This window comes from Falco cherrug, chromosome 3 (assembly GCF_023634085.1).
Source record: "Falco cherrug isolate bFalChe1 chromosome 3, bFalChe1.pri, whole genome shotgun sequence".
Classification (NCBI taxonomy): domain Eukaryota; kingdom Metazoa; phylum Chordata; class Aves; order Falconiformes; family Falconidae; genus Falco; species Falco cherrug.
Genome location: NC_073699.1, coordinates 115622934 through 115635831, shown reverse-complemented (window position 1 = coordinate 115635831; position 12898 = coordinate 115622934). Strand labels below are relative to the sequence as shown.

Genomic DNA, 12898 nt, shown 5'->3' with positions numbered 1-12898 from the left:
AAGAATTCAGTTTGTCATCTCTTGCTTTTTTGGAAAGAAGGAGCAATAGAAAATACAGCTTAGATTTCAGGCAAATGAGCTCTACAGTTCAAATAGTCATTGTTTTTTGCTTGCAGTATGCTGAAGCAGGTACTGGTGGAGCTGGTTCATTTCCCTAAGTCCCACTGTGCAAAAATGAGTTGGGTACTCGGATAACTGAGATCTCTGTGGAGACTACAAATACATCAGTACTTTTCCTTCTCTCCTTTTGGTGTGCCCAGACTTTTCTGGGTAATAGCAAAAATGTGTGAATTGCTTTCTTCAATATAAGAATTTAAGATTCGTATTTTGAGGGTTTATATGTGCTGATAGATTAAGTAGTGTCTTTTGGTCTTGCAGAGGTCTAAACATCTTTAATGTCCTGGTTTTAATTATATCAAGCTTGGTTTTCTGGCTTTTTTAAAAATCTCACCCTTGGATTGCTTTTAGTTCTCATCTCTGCAAATGGGCGATTTTGTTTGTTCTGCGATTTAATTAAATGTACGTCTTCCTCTATTGAAGAGATTTCTGCAGTAGCACTGTTTTGCAGCTGTGGTGGTGGGGAGTGTTGAGTGGTGGTGTTCAAGTGTTAGGTGTTGAGCCTTCTTGCTGAGCCAAGCTAAAATCTTGTCTTTTATGATTTTTATGAAACATTTCCAAGCTGAAACCTGCATTGTTAAATGTTGGGCAGACAGCTGATGAAATGGGGTTTTGAGGATGGGGCACTAAATACCAGCTGCACATGGACGTGTGGTAACGTGCAGGTGATGAGTACATCTGTCAAGCCTTCTAGGGAAAAACTTCCACATTTACTCAATAGTAGAGGTAAATCTGAAGTTTTACAGTCTAGCTGTCAGTCAGGAATCCAGAGGGTGAATAGTCGCTTGTTCTTGGTGACTTAAGGCTTCCAGCTTTTGGGAGGTTGATCAAGGAATAGCCATGCCTTGCTGCCTCCCTTTGGGTGCTCTTACTCCTGTGTCAGCTTCTGCGATAATAAGAACAAGAGCATGTCCTCTGTACAGATCAGCCATTCTGCTTTAATTTTACCCTCTGCTTTTATCAGGAAGGTAATTTTGGTAGAGGCAAGCCCTTCAGCCTCTTCAAGGACAGTGAGTAGGGAAGCTGGTTTGCTATATTCATACTGCAGGTTTTTTCCCCCTGCATGCATCCACACCTCCAGAGTGGTTGATCAGCTGCCAAAAGGTCTGGAGGCGAATTATAAGTGTTTACTGTACTGATAGCTAAATAGAAATAGCATTTGTCACTGGGAGCTAGCATAGAAGTCATGCTGTGTTCATCTGCATGCTGTGCTTTCCTATAGTCTGCTGGCTTTTTGTTTAAGGTTCAGTAAATACGGCCCATTCAGTGGGCTGAAACACCTGGGAGAGGCTATAGTGGTTTTTTTCAGACTTTGTAGGGTCTGTTTCAAGTAGAAATAAAATAATTAAAAAAAAAAAAAAATTGCTGTTTGGCTTGTTAGCTGGGTAGGGTGTCCAGGTGCTAGTGTGGGAGTCGTATATAAGGTAGCAGCTTCTAGGAAATAGAGTATTTGCAAGTTTGGTTTTGAATTGCCTTATGAAAGCAGTTAATCCTCCCTTGAAGAGGGGGAAACTGAGGCACAGATAAAGGGCCTTGCCCAGGGTCCAATGCGTTGGTCCGTAGCAGAGCTGCGAGCGAAGGTGGGTCTGGAGCCCCACTTCAATGTTCTTGCACAGTGTGTAGGTGAGTATTTTTAAGGCTTACTTTGCACAAATGGTGAAAAAACCCACTCGCCTACCACATATTGCAGCCACAGAGGGTGCAGCTCCCATCCCTTTCCAGTTCCTCTCTGGTAATGTTATATTACTGTGCCACCCACAGGCAGCTACCACGCTGCTGAAAAATATTTGCTGTTTGCATGGGGAGACAGTTATCAAATGTTACATCTGTGATGAAAAGCTGCTGGTTTCATTTGCTGTAATATCTATTGTATTTAGATTTGTCCAACCTAGTTATTCTAGTATTCTATTTAAACTGCATTTATAGTTGTTATACTATATCCTGATTTTTCTACTGTTTCCCTCCGCAAAGCTCTCTTCTTGTGCTGAACAGCTACTGTCTTCCTGCTTGAAGTGATTGCTTTCCAAAAAGTGAAGTAACGCAAGCCGTGTTCCAGCCTGAAGCGTTGGGATCTTTGCAAAGAGAGGAAAAACTGCAGGGCTGTTAATTGTTGGTGCACCCGATTCACTGACGTGTTGCCGGATAAGGCTGAGAGAACAAGTTGGTTTCATCTGTGTCATTTTATTGAGGGGGAATATTCTGATTTTACCTCCGGGATGCGGAGGAGTTGACCCCTCCATTGCTCTGGGCGCGATTAGTGCAGAACAAACTGGGTCAGTGGAGGCTGCTTGGAGGGTTTTGAAACCAGCGTACCCATTTGTAGCAAATAATGTCCAAACAATATAACTGAAGGACATCAGCAAACCAAGATTATTTTTTTTTTTTTTTAGGTGGAGTTGGTTTGTTATTAGACACAGTCAGAAAAACAGACAAGCTTTTTGGCATCCACTGACCTAAAGGGCTTGTGTAATTCTCTTCCCCTCTGTACTGCTTGGTCCAACAAGAGGTTAACTTCACCTTTACACCTTGGCTTGTAATATATAGTAGTGAGTTTGGCATGGTTGATCTGTTTAGGTTTTTTTAAGAATTTCCCTTGTGATATTTAAACTCTAGTCTGTGCACCCGTGCTGTAAGCTGCCCCTTGGGAGAAGTGTTCTGTGCTGTTGAGTTATTCTGCTTTGTAGAACAGAATTTTAATATTGTTTACCATGCTCTTAATCTTACAGCTGGCGGATAAATTGAGTTACTTTAGCCCTTCCCTTGGGGACTTCATGGGACTTCGTGGACAGCGTACCCATAGCATTAGGTGGAGTTATCTCAGCTTTGCAAAAATCTGCTCATCTGTCTTCCCAGAATGAGTAATTGATTGGTGGGAGAATAAAATGTTGTTGGTTTTTTTTTTTTTAATTGCACTTACAAAAAGGATTGGACAACCAGATCTGGTGAGGCATTTGGGCGGTTTTTGCTGTGAGCCTAGCCCTTCGGGTGTATCTGCAGCTGGGTTTGATGCACTGAGAAGAGTCCTGATGGCTTGGTCCAGCCATCCGAGTAAAGTTTGGCAAGTCTGGGATGAAGACTTGGAACCTTCCCGGCTAAGCTGTGCGATGAAGAGCAGGCTGCTCGGTGCCTGACCTTGGTCTCCCAGCTAGCCTTGTTCTTGTCAGCTTTTTTTTAATTGTAATTGTGAGCTCTTGCAGGCAGCATTGGTCCCTCACTAATGGCATCTTGGCATCCAGTGACTAATCTGGTCATCTGGTTCAGCAGGGACCTGTTCGGGATTTGGCCTTCTGGGTGCTGCTGTAGTAATATTTTTTTTTTTTTACAACAGTGTAAAGCGAAGGACTGAACTAGCATAATGAATTGTAATACTATATTTGTTTCTTGACTGTTACTAGCACTGTATTAGGTCAAAATAAAATATCTTCCAGGAGGTTGTCAAGCCAGCTTGGTTTCATTTCACAGGTATGTCACTTGAGCACTGGTAATGGTCTGTATTAATGCAGGACTTTGTTCCTCGGGCATTTGGGTGTTTGTTAACGTTTTCGCTTTCCCCTCTCCCTCCAACTGATAGGTATAGTTCAAGACTGTTAGAGAGGAACATCCTTTTTCTCTCCCACATGCTTTTTTTCCAAGACAGCCTCCGGTTTTGTGTCTCATTACAGTAAGAGCCCTGTAGTAGCTGCCTAGCTGCTGTCGTGTCCCTCTCTGGAATGGTGATTTAGAGCTGAGCCAGCATGGAAACTGGCTTTCCACGCCTAAGGCAAGCCTGTTAGCAGGCACTGCGGAGAAGTAATGTGCCACTTCTGTTTGGAAGAGTTGTCAGTTTTTCAGTTTAGTTGGAAAAAACGACCAACATTGGCTTAGTTTTGTGTTGGACTTTTGGAAACATCCCTTAGTCTTTTGAAGGAAACTGGTGTTACTGGAAGAGATGAGCAGTCCTAGATCAGAAACGCCTGCGAGGCCAGAGTGGTACAGCTAATGAGCTTCACTGTGGAGGGACCTGAAAGTGTAACATTCAAGAGGTCTGGGGAAGGGCTGCTGAAAATAAGACCGTGAGTGTGTAAGCTGGTAATCAGTAAGGCTCCTAGCTGAATTACGTGGATTGACTGAGGCTGGAGAAAATAGTGGCACCTTAGTGTGCAGTTTGTGGTGACCCAGTGCTTGAAGCTGGGCCTCTCAAGGTCCTGTGCCCTTCCCAACCCACCTTGTGCCCCTCTGAAAGTGCCTGGTTTGTATCTGGGTCGGCTCTGACAGCTCTCTGGGCGGTTGGATCAGCGCTGGCACAAGGAAGGGGGTGGGAAGGCATGGGAGGAGGTCCAGGGTCTGGGCTTGGGTGGGTTTGTGTTGCTGCAGGACTGTACCCTCAGGAGGATGCAACCTGGCCGAGCCCATGGGCAGAGCTGGGATGGATGAAATTCCCCACTTCAGCAGAGAGCACGTTGAGACTGAAGAAACGGGGTAGAAAACTGTAGAAAAATCCTACAGCATGGCTGCAGAGCAGTCGTTTTCTATTGTGTGTGGATTAGCTGCCTAGCTGGAAAACAGCCATCACCTTGCTGCTGAGAGTTCAGAGACGGGTCAATGGAACAAGAATATATTCTTAAATTGGTACAAAGAGCTGGGGAAGGCGGGGGAACAAAGTGTTTGAACTAACAAGGCAGACAAAGGCCGTGCTTCTGCTCGCTGGGATGCTGAGCAGCAGCGAGCGACAGGCAGCAGGGCTGCAAAGCCATGTATCCCCGGAGCGGTGAAAGGAGCTGTGCTGTGCCAGTAACGGGAGTTTAGCTCTCCGGTAACAGGAATTTCACACAGCTGTCAGGCCCAGGGAATGTGTGAGCACTTGGAGGACATGAATATTCAGAGGAGCTGTAACATGTGTCATGCTAAAGGAACGCAAAATCCACGTTTTCACAGGCTTACATACATGGGAAACATACGACGGTGGGGGATAAAAGTAATTTTCTCTTCTGCGGGACAGGTTATCTCAAACTGCCCGTTGCAGAATACAGCTTCCCAATTAGCCAGTCCTAGTTAACGTTGGCAGCGTGATCTGCACTACTTAATCCACTGCTTCGGTGAGAAAGTGCCCGTTTCCCAGCACAGGCAGAGACGTGTGCTCCTGCCTTGGCTGCCTCGTGGCAATGCTGTGGGAGTCCTGACTTCGCTCCCTCTTGCTCTAACCTGGCATCGCTTCATTATTTTTTTTTCTCCAGTGTGCCTTTTATGCTTGTTCTATTAATAATCAGATGATGGTGGATTTAGTGTTTTGTTCAGAAGGATCCCTCCTGGTACAGACTGAGGTGCTTCCAGCCATGCTGTCAGGCGATGACAGATGTCCTTGGTGCGTACAGTGAGTGTCCAGCAGTGACGGGCTGCCAGGATTAGTATTCCAGGCACAAATGTGCCCCTTGTAATATGCAAAGCTCGGTGCAGCCTGTGCAGGAATGCCCTTGAAAGGCAAATTAAACTGAACTCCCCAGTGACTCTGGGGGAGTAGGAGGGTTGCTGTCGTCTGTGCTGAGGTTCAAGTAGGTTTTGAGGTGTCTGCTTTTGTTTCTCTTCTGCTTTCCCTTCCCAGAAGGGCTTATGGGAAGGGGCAGGCAGGGAGACCTTACCTGCAAGTGCCCCGTGCAGTAGAGTTGCTGCTAACTGGGGGTTTGGGTTTGTGTGAACGTAAATGATACCTGTAAAAATCATTACGGCTTTTCTGCCTTCAGTGGGGAGCATTTGTTCCAGTTCTTGGAAACGGTGTCCTTGATGTAGCTGTTAGGTGTATCACATGGATGTACCAAATCATGTGTCCAAAACGCGGGTGAAAAGTGAGCTGTATTTTAACAGTGTTAGTGGATGAAGCTGGAGGGATTCTGAGGGTGTTTCCCAAGTAACCTTGTGGTAATCTGCCTCTGCAGCGAAGACCATCTGATGTTCTCAGGCGACTGTCTGCTCAGAAGTCTGCCCAGATAGCGCTACTCTTTGCTAAGCCGTTTAAACGCCGCAATTGACAACGATGTTCTGAGAGTTTAATGGCTTTGTGGAGGTGTTCTCCCCATGTAAGAATATTGCCACGACTGCGTTGTAGCTGCAACAGAGAGAAGTAGCCTGGAGCATGGTTGTCTGATCAAAAGAAGCGTTTCACCCACACAGTTCAGCAAAGCTTAAGAGCCCTGCTGGCAATAGCTTGTTCAGGTGCACTTCCAGTGATGGCGTGGTAGGGTTGTCTCCTCTGGTGCTGTGGGCCTGCCATGCTGTCCTGCGAGCCGAGCACGTGCTGTGAAGTCAGCAAATTATCAGATGGAGACAATCCATCTGATCTGATGTTACGTTAGAGCCAACGAACTGCTCTTTGCTGCTGGGAGCTAAGGTCGTGAGCTGCCCTAAGTGGTGAAGGGCTACGTTGAAATATGCTATGGATAAAAGCTGGTTTTGACTTCTGGGCACTGGAAACATGCTTATTTTGTAGCTCTTTCCCAATCACCCTATGCTGTGCCTGTTGACGCTTCCTATTGTGGTTGTCTTGTTTTGAACTGCAAGCTCTTCAGGACAGAAGCTCCTTTTTTCTAAAATGCTGAGCATGTTTTTACTGTGCTATGTAATCTATCAGAATCAAGATCTCTCCTGATTTCCCCAAACTTAGTTCCTCTTGCACCCAATTTCAGAACTTTCTCCAGAGAAAAGCTGGGTTTGCTAAAATCCTAGTTCCTCCTTTTTGTCTTTTTTTTCCCCAGTGCGTTCAGAACTGTCTTGATGTTGTGTGACGTCCAAAATACTTTCTGTGCATGTGCTATTCTGCCTTTGCTAGATAAGCAATAGCTGTTCCCTTTTACAGCAGGCACACGCCTCCTTGAAGAGGCAGATGTGGAATGTCTTCCTGGGGAGCAAACATTTAATGCTTTGTAATTACTACACCTTAATTTTGTGTCTCTCTCCTTTCCAACGCAGCATGTGTGTGATTAGAGGCTAGTAATATCTTCAAAGAGGGGTGAAGATGCCACACTCCAATTCCTAGTTTGCCAGGGCAGGGTTTCTCCTCTAGGTTCCCTCCATGCTGGTTATACGTAGACTGAGCAGAGCTGATAGAGAAGTGAAACTAAACCTGAGCTTTGGTCACACTTGGAATTTTAATTTGCGTGTCGATTTTGTTTCCTGTTTTTGCAGGAATTGCTCAGAAAGCTAGTGTGCAAGAGGAATGGAAGAGAGCACTGGTGAGTACGCTCTTAGATATCTTACCACAGGTTGTGGACCTGTTCTTTCCTCCTTGGTTAAGCATCATAAAGAACCTTATTACTTTAAACTTTGTGTCTTCAATTCAACTGTAGAAGGTGATTAGAAAATAAGGTGGTTTGGCAGATGCATCAGTTGCAACTGTACTTCACTAATGGTGTCAACCAGATCTGATTAAAGCAGTGTTGTATGTCTGGAAGATCTTTTTTTGAAATCTCCCATCTGTGAAACCTGGAGTACCAGTCTATTGGCTATCTCAAGCTCTTGGAAACAAATAATGTCCCCTTTCTTAATAGGTAAGAGGCTAGCAGCATTGAGCTGGTATGCAGTTTGAACAAGGCACATGGCAAGCCATGAAGAAGGATCAGCTCATGGTAGCTCCTGACTTCTCTTTCTGTTTTTATTTCTTTAGGCTGCTCTGTCTGGCAGAGGATACAGGATTTTAAACAAAATTTGCCTTTAAAGCTTTCGTTTTAGGCACTGTGTACTACTTGCTCTGAGGCAGGCAAACTCATCGCTGTTAGGCTTAACTGATGCAAAGATATGGCTGCAACTAAAACTCATAAGATTTTTTTGACTTAGATTGCTTTGAATAGCTTTTCCCCCTGTTTGCCTAAAATGCCTGTGGAAGACATGAGTTAAATCACTGTTTTTTCCCTACCATTGAAATGAATTTGCATGAAAGCTCTTGCCTGCACCATGGGAAGGCATCTCCATTAAGCATGCTGATCCAGCACCTTGTAAGCCGTGATGTTGCAGTTGGTGACTTCTGACTCATAGTGAAGTGCAACTCTGACCATAACTATTATTTCTAGATTATTCCTATGCAGTTAGGTGATGCCATCCTTAAAAGTAGAGAATCGATGTACTTGTCAGCAGCGTGGTGTGCTCGGTGTGGCAGATATACCCGGCCTGGCTGCTGAAGGCCAGGTTTTGACTTCATGCAAAGCTGGTCTGTTGGAGCCCAGTGGCTGGAGCAGCTACAAGCCAAGAGCACCTGCATAAAAAGACGTCATGCTTAGAATCGTGGTGGCAAGAGTTGCTGCCGTGCCCTCTAATTGTTAGCCTGTAAGGTGCACGTTTAATTTGCAGCGATTGCTTTCCCTTATGATTTACTCGTGGCAAGCTAATCCCAAATGAGGACTTTTGAAGGGGGAGGATGGGTAAAGCGAGTGTGGTGCTGGCAGCTGATGCTGAAGCGATGGCTGTGGAAACGACAGCTCCCTGCTCAACCCCAGCACAAAGCACAGACAGCAGCAGGGCGAGTTTTTCCATCTCTCCATGCATTAATGGCATGGCTTTGAGCAACACTGTGAGCTCTGCTTATGCACCAGGACTCGGCCTCTGCTGGGACTGCCAGCAGCCAGCTGTGTTCTTATCACAAAGCTTTCTGTCCCTTTTAACGTGTGGTTGAACTGAGTTTTTTGGGTAGATCAGTGAGACACGGGCTTGGAGCCTGTTGAGGTTACTGAGCAGTGCTGGTGGCCTGGGATGTGAAAGGCCTTATGTTCTGTTTGCATTTTGCCAACTTAAGTAAAATTGCCTCTCCTTTCCCTCTGAACATCAGCTGTGCAAGTTTAGGATGGAGTCTCTGTACTTGATCTTGGCGTGCACAGCCACCCCACGCAGCTGGTTGGGAAGATTTATGTGTTGCCTCTTTCGTGCTGGGAGCCGAGACCCCCATGTTAAAGGCAGGATAAGCAGATGGGTCTTTCATTATTTCCTTAAAATTACTTTGCTTTTAAGGATGCTCATTCTCCAAGTGCTGCTAAGCTCAGGACTCCTGGGTTGTTCCCGGCACTGAGGCTGGAGATGAGGTAAGGCGGAGCTGCGTGCAGGAGCTGAGCTGAAGTCGATGCCCTTTGTTCCCTCCAAGCCTGGTGCTTTTTGATGTGTTGCTGTCCTGAGCTGGTTGTGTATTAACTGCATTCACAATGCTGCATGGCTGGCTTTTGTTTTAACTGCATTGGCGCGTGTTCAGAGTTGGTGTGCTTGGAATGGCCACTGGGACTGTACAGTGAAGCATAAATCCTTTTTAGCTGTCAGGCTTCACTAGCCATGGGTGGGTGGGGGAGCCCTCCTTGGCTGGCTGCCCTGGCTAATTAAAACCAAAATTTGCTGTTGTCTTCAGATTTTAATTCATGCTCATCCCTGAAGACTAGTGGAAGCACGGTCTCCAGGCAGCTGCAGCAAGGTTTCGGAGCTTGTCTATACACGGTTGTTTTAGAGCAGGTATGCAACCTAAAATTTGCTCTCAACCCTACCCTAGGTTGTTTTTCAAGTATAGAGAAGAATATACAGAAACTACTTGGAAGCCTTGGGATGTGGCCCTGGACTGTAGTTTAAGCTGCCACACGTCAGCCATCTGCAGTAATTTGGATGTGCATATGTTGTAGCCAGGGCAGCATCAGATGGCTTAGTTTTTCGCTCCGATGCCGGACTTAAGCAAAACCAAATTACTTTGCTGTGTGACTGGCGTTGGCTTACGGAATGCATGAACTGCTCAAGTTGCAGTAACTCGTGTAGCTTGTCAGCCTGAGCCCTCAGCTGCTGACTCAAGCTGTGAAACCTACTGGAGACGGAAGAAGTTGTAGTGGTGGGAACCTGTGAGGTTCTGTGTAGGCGCTGGGAGGTGGCGATGATGGATGGTGCCTCGGTGTGAAGCCAGGGCACAGCCCCGTGTAGCCTGTGCTGGAGGGAGAGCGCTGCCCCGAGCTGTGAGCGGAGCTGTGAGGCAGGTGGGAGGACGGAGGTGAGAGGAATAAATGAAATCTAAATATACACATGTTGCTGGGCTGAGTTTCCCTGCTTTCCAAGGTCCCACCTACGCAAGTGATCTGTTGAAGGGAAATGTCACTGGAATACCTTTCCCCTCTTCAGATCCTTCCTGCGGTATGGGTGAAGGATCACACTTTATTTTCGGAGCCTGTTTCCGCTGTTCCATCCACTGCCCACGCTGTTGCTGCCCAGACCCCCTCCCAAAGACCGCTCCTTTATCTTAGCATGGTACGAGCTAGGTTTGGACCTTTTTCTTAGTCAAGGGATTGCCATCTTACCTAGCATTTCATCTGCCCGTGAGTCTGTGAGATCTTAAAAAGCAAAACATTGCAGCCGTGGGAGCTTTGTGCTTGGCAGGGCAAGTCTCGCCTCGTGCCTGTGGTTCCTTGAAGGCTGTGCCGTGCTGGTGGGTTGACCGAAGGTGGAAGGAAGCAGGCCTGCAGTTCCCCTGCCCAGTGATGCTGGGGCTATTCGTTCGTGAACGGCTGTAGAGCGAGCATGGCAATGCCTTTCTTCATGGGAAGTGTTTGCTTTTCGGTCCTTTGCCCTCCTGTACTTTGTTCTGTTTACGGTTTCTGCTTGTGGCTACGTACTTCCTCAGCAGGTATTGGGATATGAACCTTTCAGCAGCTTCTCTAAAAGGTCTAAATCTCTGTGGGACAACTGTGAAGCATTTGGGAAGTTGGCAAAGTAGCCTTTGCACACACAAGTTCTTACCTAAAGCAGCTTTTATAGAATAGCACTTGAAACACTAAGTTTATGGATGCTTTAAGAATCTTCTGCAGTTATTTCTTTATTCAAGGCTGACTTTCATCTGCTTTATCTCCTGCTGTGCTTTTTTCCTAATTCTTTTCCTACTAAAAATAGGAAATACTCTTCAAGTCCTTAACCTTTGTGCAAACAAAGAAGTAATTTGTTTTAGCATCTATGCTGACTTCTGGGCTATGTGCCTCATAAGGAAACCAGTGTGATATGAATCTGCTACTTTTGGAGACTTAGACTCCAAATATAGTCTGAGTAAAGGAAACTGCTAGAAATGTGAGTACTACTTATGCCACCAGCTCTGCTAATTTTTCCCAGCAGGATGCATGGCTGGCTACCCGATTCCCATTTTTATCCCGAAAAATGAGAGCAATACCTTCAGATGTTCGGAGGTTCAAAACCATTAGGGAAATGAGGGCATAATCATTGCATGTGCATAGGGAATGGGAGTTTTAGATCATTTCTAAATGATTATTAGATCAATTCAAATGATTTTTAGATCATTTAGATCATTCAAAGCATGTCTGTGGAAGCAATCCCTTTTGGTCTGCGTCTGTTGCTGCCAACCTAGCAGCTCTGCTGTCTGAAAGGAAGTTTGAGGTCAAAAAGACATTATCAAGCTCTTCAGGGCTAGATTGTCCAAGCAGGTTCTGGCATTGCTGCCTTTTAAAAAACTAGTGCTCAGAAGGGAGCTGAATGTAATGGTGAAGGTGGAATAGCCACGACCTGTCCCAAAGATGCTTTAATCACTGGCTTCCATCAGCCTGCTGCCTTGGGAGCTGAAAATAACACTTTGTTTTCAAATGGCTGCTGGCTGATGTGTGGAACACATGTGGGATCGCTCTTGCACTCTGCCAGGACCCCTCGCTGCTGCTTTTCACCAAGATCCACCAAGCTCAGCATCTCCTCCGGGTAGGCACCACGTGCAAGTGGAAGAGAACAGAAGACTACTGATGTGCCAGGTCTGTTGTGTGAAAACAAAACCTGCTCAGGAAAACCAGTTTTCTGCTTCAAAGGTGTCTGCCAAGTGACTTTCTTCTTGCCGTTCCTTTGTTTATGAAGCCCTTTGTGTTTAGTACCGGTGAAAGCTGAGGGAGTGGCTGGCTAGGATGTCAAATGTTTTGCTTGTAGGTCCTCAGTTTGAACTGAAGGAGAGAGATCGTGAGTATGAGTTCCTCATCTTGTGCCTCTGGAGTGAATGGGACACTGGTGGCACAGACAAGGACTTTGCCAAGGACCAGGGCTGCCAGACACGGGGAGAAGGTCTGCACCTGCACCTCCCTCTGGTCTGATGGTGACAGCCACAGGGTGTCAGGGTTGATGAGGAAATACGTGCTGCTCTGTGTCTTCTGTTCCTCAGAAACCTTACAAGGTTTTAAATCTCTGCCAGTCCTTCCAGTACTTTGGGTAATGTGCTTTGAAAAGGGACGGGTCCAAGTAGGGCCAGGAAGGGAGAGGGTGAGGTGGAGGGCACTTGGTTTTCTTCTCTGCATTGGATGAAAGGCCAGCCTTTGATTCAGGGGTTCGTCAGCCGGTGCTCCGGGCTGGCTGGCTGGGAATCCCCTTTTGATGACTAAGTTTCAACTGGAAATCAGCTGCTCCAAGTCTGCTGCCAGGACAGGCATTTAACTAACCATTCAGCAGCATTTAGGGAAAACTTGTCAAATGCGAACTTTTATGTTGAACTAAAGTGTTATGACTATGTGGTTCTTCATTTAAATTAAGCTGCTGGATATGGCGTTCATTGTTTTCTGGGTTTGATCTGGGGAGTCAAACATAGAGCATTGCGGCGTTGAGTGCCTTGCTGTCACACAGCCCTGAAGTCTGCCAGAGGAGAACAGTTAACGATAACTAACCAGTGGAAATCTCTTTATAATGTCTGTTCCAGAACAAACGGACCAGTTTTTTCTCCCAGAAAGACACAGAAGCTGCAATTCCCTTATGAGATCCCGTACATTATGTATACAGCAACGTAACTGCTTCGTGCAATACGGTCGAAGAGAGCCAAAGCAGTCAAAGT

General features: G+C 46.1%; 1 protein-coding gene across 4 annotated transcripts in view; it reads left to right on the top strand.

Moving 5' to 3' along the window:
• Positions 1-12898, top strand: part of PHACTR4 (phosphatase and actin regulator 4) — a 71196-nt gene that overhangs the window by 18042 nt on the left and 40256 nt on the right. The window contains exon 2 of one of the 4 annotated variants that reach the window (XM_055705798.1): positions 7273-7319. The exons of 1 other annotated variant lie outside the window; for it this stretch is intronic. In XM_055705798.1, the coding sequence (XP_055561773.1) occupies positions 7304-7319 (16 nt within the window). In that variant the 5' untranslated portion in view covers positions 7273-7303. Of the gene's footprint in view, positions 1-7272; positions 7320-9097; positions 9156-9230; positions 9571-12898 lie in introns of those variants that run through there. 2 more of the 4 variants (XM_055705801.1, XM_027812644.2) reach the window with 2 other exon arrangements.